This window comes from Lepisosteus oculatus, chromosome 1, assembly GCF_040954835.1.
Source record: "Lepisosteus oculatus isolate fLepOcu1 chromosome 1, fLepOcu1.hap2, whole genome shotgun sequence".
In the NCBI taxonomy this organism is placed as follows: domain Eukaryota; kingdom Metazoa; phylum Chordata; class Actinopteri; order Semionotiformes; family Lepisosteidae; genus Lepisosteus; species Lepisosteus oculatus.
Window position 1 is genome coordinate 33079942 of NC_090696.1, and position 14367 is coordinate 33094308.

The 14367-nt window shown below is 40.0% G+C and overlaps 1 protein-coding gene across 3 annotated transcripts in view; it reads right to left on the bottom strand.

Moving 5' to 3' along the window:
• The window catches only part of zdhhc21 (zinc finger DHHC-type palmitoyltransferase 21), a 33789-nt gene that overhangs the window by 13539 nt on the left and 5883 nt on the right, over positions 1–14367 (bottom strand). For all 3 annotated transcript variants that reach the window (XM_006629736.3, XM_015345134.2, XM_015345135.2), the window contains exons 3-6: positions 13055–13246; positions 10573–10671; positions 3775–3886; positions 1126–1264 (exon numbers count right to left, since the gene is read on the bottom strand). In XM_006629736.3, coding sequence (XP_006629799.1) covers positions 1126–1264; positions 3775–3886; positions 10573–10671; positions 13055–13208 — 504 coding nt within the window. In that variant the 5' untranslated portion in view covers positions 13209–13246. The remainder of the gene's footprint in view (positions 1–1125; positions 1265–3774; positions 3887–10572; positions 10672–13054; positions 13247–14367) is intronic.

Sequence of the window (14367 nt, forward strand, 5' to 3'; positions counted from 1 at the left end):
ACAATTTTAAGACCCATGCTAACTTGGAGGATTCACATTAATGATTATTTATGGGGATCTGTATTTTACTAACTGTAAACTATAAATTTACTACCATTTACTAACTGTAGCTTAAAGTAACCAACTTTCTCCAACTCAAAGAGAACTTGTCTTTAAATATAAATTACTACGGATTAAATAAACTCCCCCTGCACCTCTACAGCTTTCTACTAAATACATTTTACTTGGCGTAAAATGTGTTTTTACTGGCTTTTCTCCTGTCCCCTTTTGAGATACAATGAAATGTGTTAAATCCTATTTACTCCAGAAACTGTGCACAGGAATATCAATTTTTAAAGTTTAAAAGAGATGAAAGTTTAATTACTATAACTCTCAGAATAATACATTTACAAGCACAAGTAATTGCCTTTAACTGATGGGCAGTTAGTGTATGCATTATTTTAAAAAAGGACAAAATAAGGCTGACTCAGTGATGAATTCAATATAAGAATATGGAAAATATAGCCTATATTTAAGTTTTATTATACACCTCCCAGTTTAGAATCACCAATTGTTTTTAATACTCAGATTTTATTGCCACAACCCCCATACAGCACAAAACAGAGAAGACATCCTTTTCTGACATGCCCATTCACTTTTTGACCAAATGTTTTTGCTGACTTGTGCTGAAAGCCCAATGTGCCTTATAGTGGAGTTTTGCTGATTGGAGAAGCCTTGCTCACTAACGTCACTGCTGTAGGAGGTCTGTAGTGATCAGTGCTGTAGTAATCAGTGAAACAAATCATTGTTTCACTGAAATTCAAGACACTGGCTGACTAATGCCCTCTCCATACCACCCACTGGAGAATCACACTCATGGCTGCCCAGAGATATTGTCCACTTGACATTGAGCGTAGCTGCTTGAGCCATCTAACGTAGCATCATAGCTGTATACTATATAGGTACTTCAGTTTATCACTAAATCAGTACTGGACCATACTCACATTAATGATGATGCTTTATTAGTAGAATAAAGAAAAATTAACGCATATCTCCTATTACTATATAAGATACTGCACAATAAAATAATAGCACAATAAGAGACTTTTTTAACACAAAATTACTCAGAATTCTCTTGGTTCTTACCTCATTTACTCTCGTCAAAGGCTGGAAGTAATAGTACTGGCAAAAATCCAGCACTAGGGTAAACATGCTCAAAACTTGGGTGTAGAAGCAGAGCTGCAGGAAGAGCCAGTGGTTGTCCTCTCCAACACAATTATTAATCCTGTAGAGTCCAAGGAAGAGTTATTCTCCTAGCCTGAGGTAAACGTATCCAGATCTAATAAGCAATATTATATATGCAACACATGAGTATAGGAGCCCATAGCACTTCTGACACTTCTCAAAAACAGAATCGACAGTTACGCTTGTTGTACGCATCTGATTTGGAATAGCTTCCTGTGCGTTTTTCAAGTCTCGGCTAACAAACCCCGTGACCGCACACGGGGAAGAGTGAGGAAGTGTAGGCCATCTCCTCCAACCAGCCTCACCTTTGAACCGCTCATTTTTTTAGATATCATACCGCATGATGCGCAGCCACATCCTGGAGGTTTAGAGTTAATTGGAGGAGAGGTCTGTCCCTCCCTGACAGCACTGCAAGAAGCCAGCTGAGTAGTGGGGTTGTAGTGTCACAGAGAGGCCTGGCTACCTACTCCCACTACCCTACTCCTTTTTAGCCATTGTTCGGCCACTTTTCCACTGCCACTTGAGAATCGAGTCCCAGTCAGTGACCCGGACTCGATCCTGTGATCACGGGACTGAACCATAAGGGAGACACTGTTATATTTTTAATGGCTCGCTGTATATAAAATCTACAACACCATGCCTGATCTGCAGATCAGTAACTAACTTCAAACGGGGCTGAATGATTTAAAACAACAATTATAACAATAACAACATTGTAGGTTTCCAGACAAATCAGTAAAACTGAGAATGAAAGGCATATGGCCGATTCATTACAATGCCTACTTTCATATGTAATGGAAGCTAGTCACGATTCACTGGATTTGAACAAAAAAGGTATTTTCTCTCTACTGTACTGTCCGTTGACTAACAATATTAAAGTTAACAAGTCATCTGATATCCAGGGTGAAATATATGGGGAAACATCATTGCTGAGCAATTATTGTATGTCATGACCACAAGACAGCCACAAAACTTAATGAAGAGACTTTCCTCCTCCTCAATTAGACTGCTGTGTTGTGCTACCAAATTAATTGATTGATTACTCTAGTAGGCTGCTGCACTGATGTTAATGCTTTGGGTTTCTTCAATATTCTGGAAAATCAGCACAAGCACAGTTTATTTAAGCATCACTACAGATAAACATCACTCTCTGCAAAAAAAACATTTAGTTGTGGAAGTAAAATAAACTCTGAAAATAATCCATATCTATATAACATTTGTATGTACAATAGGACCAATCTATGTTACGTAGGTGTACACTGTTAACATTACATAACTATGCAATGTTCAGAATTTAAAGAAATATTAATTTAGTACATTCTTCTTCTAAGACTCTTGTTTGGATTTCACACTTTTGGGATAGGAGGATGTTAAATGTACAAAATTTTAAAGTAAAATAAAAAATCCTATTAAAAATGCCAAGAACCACATGAGAATTCAACAGCAATGTAAAGACCTAGAGAGTTACAAACATTACTAAAGAAAGCTAAATATTTGACTTTATTTGACACAGTACAGCCTCAAGAAGGAAGTATCTTTCAAGGAAAACATACATGTTCTTAAAGATGTCCTGATGCACACTGAAATAAATGAAGAATCCATCAGTAAAAAGAGCAATAAATAGTACCCTAATTAACTGTGCTATGGGAGTTACTTCTTAAAGGTATTACTGAACAGAGCAGGTCTACAGATGTTAAATAGAGGGTTAACTTCTCAGAAGTCACAGGTCAGTGGATGGTATGTTTCCAGTCCAGTTCCCTCACTGACATCAGATGCTCTCAATAAGAATGCATATATACCTCGTCTACTACAAATAAATACCTGTCAGTTAGAAGGAGCCACGTTAAAAGAACAGAGCTCCACTTTCAATGAGAACTGAAGTTTATTTTTAAATGATTTACTTCCTTCCTTTACTTCAGTAGTGTGGAAAGGGCAGATTAGGACTCCACCTCACTGCAGGACTGAAAACATCACTCTGAACAGAATGTGCTTTAATGTGCTGTCAGTTACTGCAAACACAAGGCAGGAATTCAAACGGTTTTCTAGAGCTGCTCACAAAAAACAGAGACCTCATCTCCACTGTACTGTCAAAAATGAAGCCATGCATGAACAGCCTAGTGGGTAAAATGTATCAAATTATGGATATAAGGGATGAAAAAAAGCTTGCACATGAATATTTGTTTTGTGTGTGGTACACATGCGAACTGTTATTATAAAATCTGACACTTTTCATCCAAACACTGTGCTCCCCACTTTGACAGCAGTCCTAGTCTCCTGTAGTACATCATAATCCCTTTTGCTCTGAACAATTTTCAGTTAATATATTTCACATTTTTAAATAAGGAGTTGAAGAGCCGGAAAAGGAAAAAATAAATGAAAGCAAACATGAAACTCCCAAAGGAGAAGAGAGGAACAAGAGTAAAGGAACAACTTGCACAGCTTCGCTTCAATGCAGAAGATTACTAATGATGATGACGATACTAAAAGGGCTGTCTTGGCCTTCAACAGCTACTGTGTCTTCACTGAGCACATCCCCGCCAAAAGCCTCACCAGGGACAGTGGTGATCCATCTTCCGGACACAGTGACCACAGCGGCTGCAATGGTGGGATCTCTTGGGCCTCATCAGGTTGCACTTACTGCACAGCTCCCACTGTTCTCTCTCTGAAAGAGTGCAAGTCGGAACAGAGTGACACTCACATCTCACACAGGCTGAAGAACTGCATGTCAATGCAAAACCTGTATTTAAGGGCCTGTAAACTGTGGACACAGTAACAGAAATGACTTCACAGGAGGTGAACTGTGGACACGGTAACAGAAGCGACGTCACAGGAGGTGAACTGTGGACACGGTAACAGAAGCGACGTCACAGGAGGTGAACTATGGACACGGTAACAGAAATGATTTGACAGGAGGTGAACTGTGGACACAGTCACAGAAATGATTTCACAGGAGGTGAACTGTGGACACAGTCACAGAAATGATTTCACAGGAGGTGAACTGCGGTAACAGAGAAATGATTTCACAGAAGGTACTGTTTTATCAGACCATGAGAAAAGAAGAAAGCCAATGTGCAACTAATACCTGACCAAAAGCTATTTTTTTCCCCCATTTTGTAAGAAGATCATGGTTTTTGAATGAATTTCGCCTGTTACCATTTTGTTAGTAAGATTGTTTGAGAAGAAAAGCTACTCAATGAAACTGCTGAATGTTTTCATCACTTAACATAGGACACTCATAAGCAAGGTGGAAAAAAGAACGTGGCTTTCAAAACACTTACGATCATTTCTGTTGACATGTTGCTGCACTGTATCTGGGAAGAAGCAAATAAAACCAATAAAAGCTAAAATGACCCACGTGCCTGAGTTACAGGTTCTGGGATGTGCTACTCACTGGGACCTGGGACCAAGGGTCAGCACATGGTTGGATCACAGAAACAACACGTAGAGCTGGAAGGGGTCAGCCGGGGAATCTCTGGTCTCCCAAGAAAAGTGTCCTCTCTGCTTCTGGCGACCATAACGAGGAATACCCCTCTCTTTTCTTCAGTGCTGCACCTTTTGCACATCACTAGTGTGAATTCATAATGTGCTAAACTGACTGGTGTATTTGGTGGGCAAAGTCAGTGGAGCTGTCTACACTTCATCATTTCCCCTGGGTGATAGAGGGGTTGTCACTGTGAGCTGAGGCACAGAGACACACTTAGTGGTGGTGAAGAAGATGGGTATACTGTATAATAAATCACCTATATGGAAACAGGACCCTAGGGAGTAATCAACATGGATTTAGAAAAGGCAGGTCTTCCTTAATGAACTTGTTAAGAGTTCTTTGAACAAACAACAAGGATTAACACACACCGTATACAATATGGTGTTTTTTAGATGGTCAGATGGGTTTTGTTTTTAGATGGGTTAAGTTCCTCCTAAAAGAATAATTCTCAAATTACTGGAGGTAGGTATTACAGGATATGTGGGTTTAAGGAAATCTGGATTGCGAATGGTTAGTGGATTTAAAATAGCAAAGATAAGGAGTGATTGCTCAATCTGGGGTTATATAATCAGCGGAGTGCTACAGCACTCTTCACTAGGTTCACTGCTCTTCATATATCGATGATGTAGATTGTGGAGTAGTTAGTAACTGAGTCACGTTTGCAAAAGATATCGAAATAGGAGGATTAGCCAAAGCAATGAAGCAGCAAATGAAATTAAAAAATATTTACATAAAAACTGGGCAAACAACTGGCAGATGATGGTTAATGTCAACAAGCGCAGAATTCTACATGCCCGTAGATACAAAAAGCTATTCATCTTGCATCAGAATGATTGATTTTGATACAAAGCCTTCATAACGTTAACCCAGTGAGATACTTCAGAACGAACAGTAAAACACAAAACAAAGAACAAGTGGAAGCTACACAAGAGGACATTTAAACACTGCAAATAGGAGGCACTTCTGTTTCCAAAGGGAGCACAGAATAAGCTACCCAGGCATATTGTTGAAACAGATACCCTGGTTTCCTTTAAAAAACAGTATTTAATATTTTCAAGAGTCTCGCACAACTACTGTAACTACCAAAACAGGCTATATGGACTAGCATCTTGTTTGCAGCCTTATGTTCTTAAAAAAAAACTTGGCAATTTTTAAAATGTAAAAAAAATCATATTAACTGCTCATAATTTGTGGGAACAGACCATAATAATGCTGATCAACAATGCCTTCTAGTGGCTGGTTACCCACATTACAGTGAGATAAATAGAAGTAAAAGCAGAAGGAAAAACCTAAAGGATGCTCCTGTCTCATTTTTTAAGACCAGTCTAACAGCACAACGCTGAGTACTTAAGCTGTTTATGTTTCAAAATGTCCAAATGACATGCAATATATTATCCATGGCAATTTAGATAATATTACCATCTGTTTCACTAATCTAATGTTTTTCACACAAAGTTGTGACCGCAGGCTTCAATAATTACCAGGTACATGTACAGTGTGGACAGTTCCTGCAGTTAGCAGCCTGTACAAGTTTGGGAGCTTACTTTTTTTCCTGACATGCAGAAATCTGTATAAGGATCACGGATCACCTTTCATACCTTTCAGGGTCTGTGTACTTCTGTCTGGAAGGCATTTCATATCCTCCCTGAAACTACAAGGCCTGCATTCAAGCAGCTTAAAGTGCTTAATTATGTTATCCTGTTACTTAGTTTCCAAGGTAACCATTGATAAAAGTCACTGCTCATAATTTGCCCTCTTCCTCGGTGTTAGTTAATGTGAAACTCTCAGAGCCTGTACCTGCGACTGCCAAAAACCTTTATTATTTTTATTATGTTTCAGGTCTGCCACTCAGATATCACCAGAAACTGTTCTGGTGAGAAAGAGTCGCCGTTTCCATGGCTACAATCAATGATGGCCATATGTTTACTGAAAATTGCCCCACATCTCTGGCACTTCAAAGTGCTGGGAATTTCTCACATTTCAAAATCCATTCTGTGTAACATACCAAGAGACAAGCTGATCCTACAAAGGATAATCTTACAGGGTAAATCCTTAGGGTGGCAACTGGCTTTCTACTCATCACTGCATGTTCTGGAGCTAAAAAACAACAAATGTAGGAGTGCCATCTGCAGCTGTGTCACAATCTCCAGACCTCAGTGTGTCCAGAGGTGAATAAAAAATTACAAATGTCAACGGTAATCACTGGAGATCACTGGACATAAAAAAACACACTGTGCCAGGGCCTTTCTGTGAAAACAAGTACTACTCAGTCTTTCACATTTTTAATGCCGTCATGTAATGTAAAAAGAATGATACAAAGTAGAGCAGTGCTTATTTAAATTAAGAACATCAGTTCTTCTATTGCCTTTAAACATTAAAAACATACATTCTTTACTACAACAATAATAATTTGGTCATAAGCAGTACGCAGCAAGAGCACAATCGTTTCAGCGGGTTTTCTCAGGTAAATAAACTTTGCGGAGATAAATCGCCCCCTTGTGGTCAATTTAGGTAATTCATGAAATGTTGACATTTAAAAAAAAGGTTTTGTTACGGTGACAGCTGTCAAGAGTTGACTTTTTTTTATGTTTGCGTTACAGTGGCAACTCCTTCTGTTAGCAAAACACGATTTATTCCTAGGTAAGAGTCAGGCAGCCTGGAACCTGTCCTGGAATCACAGGGTGTAAAGTGGACTTCACTGGATGGAAAGCTAGTCATTTCTCAAACCCCCCACACACAGGGAGGAAACCAGAATCCCTGGGGTAAAGCCATGCAAATGCGGGGAACACATGTAAACTCCACACGGAAGGACATCCAAGCCAGTCTCACACCCAGGACTCAAGTGCTGTCAGGCAGCAGCGGGAACATCCACACCACCCATGAAGATACAACTTCTCTCCTGCTTTGTTCAGTAAAAGTAATAGGTTTATTCCATGCTGAAAAAAGAAGAGAGAAAACACAATGTTTCGGCCGTGGAGCCTTCTTCAGGTGTGAGAGAGACAGGGCAGTAGGCAAAGGTAATGTAGCGGGAGAACAAAGGCTGGGAGGGAGGAGTGAGAGGCGGGAGCAGGGGACAGAAAGAGAGGCCAATCAAGAGGTGTGAAGTCAGAATAGGTGTTCTGACTTCACACCTCTCAGAATAGGTGAAGTAAGAAGCTTTTCCTTAGAAGTGCAGAGGTGTGAAATGAAACTTCCAATGAATGGAGAAAATTTAGAAGAAGAGTAGTCTGTCGTTAAGAGAAGAGGGAAGGTGTGATCCTAGCTGCAGGATAATTTTGGTTTCGGTAGTACTACCTATAAACCTATAATAAACCTATTACTTGTTCCTTTGCAGCCTACGCATGCTAGTAGTTCAGCTACCACCTGAACTACTACATATATATATATATTTGTTTTTACAGAAAGCATTATAAGTTACATTAACAAACAGTGTCTGGATCTCTGGACTTCAGACTGGACAGCTGTGGGTTTGATTCCCTGTTGGGACAGTGCTATTGTGCGCTTGAAAAAAACTTCACTCAAACTGCACTAGCAAATTCCCTGCTATCCAGATCGTCACTGTCAAGGGGAACTTATTCTTAATACTTTTCTGCTAAAAGGACTACATTTAAACATATTAAAATTGACTACAGCTGTAAAATGTGAAAGATATTCTAATGGATAAGAAGTAGCTTTTTAATGCTAATCAGGTTTAGTGCAGTTTTTAGCCCCTGTTGAAGTTCATCTAAGACCCCAACAGACGTGAGGCTCACCATGAATGGGAGAGGTAACTACTGCTCTCTAATAGCCCGCATTGTCAGCACTGAATCCCTCACTGCATTTATTCTGAACAAAGGCATTGACAAAGTCAAGTTAAGAACAAAGCCGATGTATGCAACTGTAATTTAAAAAAAACTATACGGAATGTATATCAAACCAGTATTGCCTACGGCTTTTTTCTATTTTAATTGGTATTTCATTTTATTTACACACTCAACTACCGCTCTGGGCTCAACAGAATGTGGCCCAACAAATGTTGAATATTCATATACGGGACAAACCTAAAACCTCCTCATTTCGAGCCCTACAACCTCATGGTTTACCCTACAGCAAAAAGGTGCAGGATGCAAGCAGCTAATTTAAACTTATTACTACAGTGTCTTCACCACTGGAGTAACACGTAACGCTCACACGTTTTCAGGGGTTGTTTTGTGTCTTGTAATTCCCTTTTGGACATCACAAAACACTCTGGATATATAAAAAGGAAACCCTCACAGTGATTGATCAGCTGCTGCTAAAAAGTAGTGTACTCATTAAATCAGGTGATTGTTCTTTACTTATTTCCCTGATTTCAATTTCAATTTAGTGCTGGATTTTTGGGCCCAAGTCAGGTTTAGGACAGGTGGTTTTGTAGTCCTACCTGAATTTATTTTTTCAGAAACTCTCTGGGCCTGGGTGGCACGGTGCACTGTGTGGTAACTGTATCCCCAATTGAAATCAGGGATAAAAGACTGAGATTTTTACTTATTTCTCGTTGTCATTACAATCTGATAAAGACTGATTACAGAACACTGTTAATGTCTTTGGGTTAAAACCTTTTCTATGATTTCTAAAGCTCAGCTAAATGATTAAGAAAAATTACAGCTCTTCAGCTGTCTGAAGCATAAGGGCGGAATGCAATGCTGAATATTTGCTTAGTGTGGAGTCATGCCAAAACCAGAGATGCATACTAAGGCCACTCACCTATTCTGATTGAGTCAAGAAAGAGCGATCGGTAAAGTTGATGCACTAGTTTTCCTCTCTATTAGCTGTGAAGCTCTTCTATATTTGTAAAACAAATGAAAATTATAGTTTCCTTAAACAAGATATTTAAAATGTATCACATGTGATTAAGATCAATACTGTTGAGCAGAAAATGTAGCTAAATGTAGAAATCCCGGTCTCAAGACAGCAATGGATTTTTTTTCATTTCTGCCTGAAAAGTTCTGATAGATTAATGAAACGTTTTAACCTTTAAATTTGAAAACCATTTGCATTACCTGAGTAACCGGAAATAACAAGTGTTCTATATTCTCACATAATGGGGAATGCCATTTTTATATTAAGATATTAAAAAGAATTGGCATTGATGAGCGCATTTCAAACCACAATGAAAGCAAAATGTACACAGTAATGTGTAAAACCTCCAATTTACAATCACAGATTTCCAGGTATGCGAAGCACCATATTGCCGTCATTGTCTGTGATTCAGAATCAGGCAACAAAACTTCAGGTGAGGTGAAGCAGCCCTATTACAGTGTAAAAGAAGCAAGCTTGGGAATACACCACTTTTAAACCAATAGAAATACTGCTCTCGACTTTGAGACGGTTTTGCCAAGAAAGACGACGTGTTAACTCTGCACGCAGATCACTTTGGAACATTTCTGTGGTGAAATATCTGCTGCACAACCTGTACTTATCCGCTCAAGCATCGCTGTACATTAGTTATTACAGTAACTCGTGAGCAGGAAGGGAGCTTCAGGTCACAATTCTCACAAACTCTCGCTCTCAGCCAGCAATGTGCGACAACCATATAGTACTTTCACAAAGTTCACAATTTTGTACTTCATTCGGAATTTGTAAAATTTTACGATACTGTCAATTAATTTTTGTCGTTACCGATACTTAATAACTGGCCTGAGAAATTGGGACTGCAGTTCCCATTGAATTAAAAGGTCATAAAACACATTAAATACGACGTGAACTGCTCAGACATTTCAAAGCTCTGCCCCCCTGTGACAGCTTGAAACCGTTATCACAGATGGAGCCACTGTATGTCTTGTCTTAAAAGCAGCAAGTTTCTGAAGTACTAAATGAGTGATCCCTCATCATCGGGGCTCCCTTACCGGTATGAGGGATGTGTGGGTTAGGTGCCAGTTTCCCTGGGTCTGCGACAGAGGCTCGCACCAGGGAGGTCACACACAAAATGGAAGCCAGGTAGTAACCTGCAAAGGGAAGGAAAGAATACAATACATCACGAAGAGGAGAAGGGTTCAAAAAGACTTGTCTTCACGAAGGCTTTAAGGCTTTTGTTTCATTATTCAGAAACAAAAGGTAGATTCAATCAAAAGTAATCGTCATGATTAGGGGGGGGGGGGGGGGTATTTAATGTGAATCAGAAATCCAGTCTCTGTTATTGTACGAATTATAAGCACAGGAGGGGAGGCCATTCAGTATGCTTTTCCTTAGAAGCTTATTGATCTGAGGATCAAGGCTTCAACAACATGGTTGCACTGTCTGTTCCCAGTTCCCACACTGTACTGTGCTGTCCTGTTCACCAAGCAATACTTAATTCTCACGTAGGGACTGGCGTGACTCTGTAGAGTCGGAGGAATTTATTTTGATGCGCTGGTTACATCTTCAAGGGAATGACGAAAAGCAAGAAAAGAAAAAACAATGTTAGGACATACTGCAAATCTCAATGCGATTTAAAAGAATTGAAAATCACCAGAAGTAATGTAAAAACTGCACAATGCACAAGCTAGGTCTAATTTAGAATATGGAGCATGACTGTAATCACCACATTACAGAAAAAGGCACGGCTGCTCTGGGATCAGTCCTGAGACGAGCGACCAGCCTGGACTTGAAGAAATGTCCTACACTGACAGGATAAACAAACTGAACCTACTACAACTATCCTGAATAAAGAACATCACAAGGACTCCTAATTGATGTATTCAAACCCTCAAAGGCACTGATATGGTCAACCCAACAGATTTCTTCAGAATGAACACCGAAAGACGAAACAGTGAAGAAATAATATGAAAGTGTATTTTAAACCTCAACAGGATGTCCTTTAGTACACAAAGGATGGTGAGAGTCTGGAAAAAAAACAATTCAGGCATGTTGTCAAAGCCGATACCCTGGCTTCCCTTAGGAAATGGCAGGATCCTCAGACCAATTAGCTACAGTACAAGCGCTAGTGTTAGACAGGCCCAATTGCCTCTTCTTAGTTGTAACTTTTCTTATGTATCCGGTGTAATAGCATTTGGTCTCACAGTACAGAGTACAGATCAGCAGCAAAGCTTGACCAGACATTACAATATTATGTTTCCCTGCGTTTGGTTTGCAAAAGTTCTACGCTATGTAATAAGGAACACGTTATTACATCACCCAAAATCTGTCCAAAGATATTTTCAGACAGTTAGTAAACCCAGCTTAACAGATGCTAAAACCTCTCCTGTGAGAACTTTTAATCTATTAAGACTTCAGTAAGACTAATCTTTCAGCATTTGTGTTTCTCCACCTGCCTTCAAACCTGCCATTAAATGATCTTTATTCCTTTTCTAAACCAGTAACCATATAGACCAGTAACCACAGAGTGTTCAAGACAGAGAGGAAAGAGAAATCATTCAAACTGAAGGGTCACTAAAGCTACACAGGTTGAAAGCAACAGAACTTGATTATGAGATATCAACTTGATTATCAGAACACGATTATCACGTTTTACTGTGGAAATTTTAAATCTAGCAGCTTGACATTTTCAGTAGTAAGAATCATAACTATTTGTATACCAACAAAATTCTTAGCTTTTTTTTACACCCTGCTCCTACTGGAATTCTGCCCATGTTTTCAACACATCTACACACAACAAACCTGATGTAAGAAAACTGAATTAATAATTAGTGGGCTAGACTGATATCTTTCATTAATTGGCTCTATATAGAGATCAACTGCTGAACACTTGTGGCAGGTTAATTCATCTCACAGGTTCAGTTTGCTGTACCTTTTTATCAGGCAATACTTAATTCTCATGTAAGGATTGGCCTGACTTTATTTGGCATACACATAACGTTGCAATAAGAATATTTCACCCGTATAAATACCAATATAATAGTGAAAGTGCAAGTTTTCAACAGAAAGCAACTCTCTTTATTATACATTTGCTGTTGTTTAGTTATAAAAAAGTCAAATAATGAACAAAGCGATTACTGTTATCAATATAAGTCCTGATTTCGGGGCAACTTCAAACACCACAGCTGTCCCAAGCTAAAGCCAAGATGAAAAGAGTTAAGATTTTTCCGGAAGTGAGTGGCAAATTCTCTGCTGATCCAAGCAGTTACCACAGGGACTGGTGTTGCTGGGGTAGCTTGTCAACCCTGCTTCTTGCAGCAAGGCAAAATCAAGTAATCGCTGATTCAGCATCTCATTTCCTTAATTTCCCTTTATGTAAATGTGTGAGAACACCAAGATCCTAAGCCTATTTACCAATAGCAGCCCTGTCTAGGGCTAGGCCTAAAGGTCCTAATATAATACTGATGGAGCTATGCACTCTGACCCTTGCTGTGAAACATCTCACCGGGAAACACAGAAAACAAGAGCTCTTACTGATAACCAAAGCAGCCGGGATGTGGCCTTCGTCAAAGTGGGGCAGCAGCACCAGTTTCGGGATGAAGAAGGAGTTGTAGAGCCAGACGAAGAAAACCATGCTGATGCAGCACCAGCCCATGGGGTCGAAGACAAAGTGAATCCGCAGACCCATGGTAGGGGGGGAACTTCCTGAAGCAAATGTGAAGGATCCTGAGATAAAAGGAAACAGGTGAGATTTATAATAATAATAATTGCTTACACTTATATAGTGCTTTTCTGGACACTCCACTCAAAGCGCTTTACAGGTAATGGGGACTCCCCTCCACCACCACCAATGTACAGCATCCACCATAGTGCGCCCAAATGCTCACCACACATCAGCTATCAGTGGGGAGGAGAGCAGAGTAATGAAGCCAATTCATAGAGGGGGCTATGATTGGTAAGAGCCAATGGGAAATTTGGCCAGGATGCCGGGGTTATACCCCTACTCTTTTTCGAGAAACACCCTGGGATTTTTAATGACCACAGAGAGTCAGGACCACGGTTTTACATCTCATCCGAAGGACGGCGCCTGTTTACAGTATTATACTGCCCGTCACTTTCCCAGGAGGTCTCCCATCCAGGTACTGGCCAGGCTCACACCTGCTGAACTTCAGTTCAGGTGTGAGCTCATTACTTAATCCCCCAGCACTGACCCAATGGCCACAACCTCTCTGCTTCAAGATGGAATGATGACGCCAGCCTTTGGAGAGCATTTTGCTCTTTGGGCCAGCAATAACAGCAATGGCGGAGCTAGCTGACTCTGAACCACAGGCTGGGATTCCGCTGCAGCTGCAGGATTTGCACTGAGGCTGCGCTTGCTGCAATGAACACGCCGCAGGAGGGGCAGTTTGAAGGCTGGCACTCTTTACAGATAAGTCACGTGTGGCTCTCATAGATACCGGTACGCCACCATGAGCTCAGGAGACATGAGAGAGGCAGTTAGATATCCTAACCATCAGAGATAACCTCTTTGCTGCTCAGAGAGTGGCTCATCCTCTTTCAATAGGAAATAATTCAATGATTCCCTCGATCTCGCTGTCAATTAAATATGTGACTGTCTCTGTCTCATCTTCATGTTTTTTATGTTAATAAGCAATAATTCGATAAGAAAACTCAGAATAATGTACAATGAGTGCCAGCAGGAGTATTTTGGAGATTTCCAGCAGGGTATTTATGAGATATTTATGCTTCCTATGGACCTTTTTTACCATAAAATAGAAATGAATGCACACTTACATCACAGCAATTAACTGGCATATAGCACAATATGTGCAACACAGATACAAACA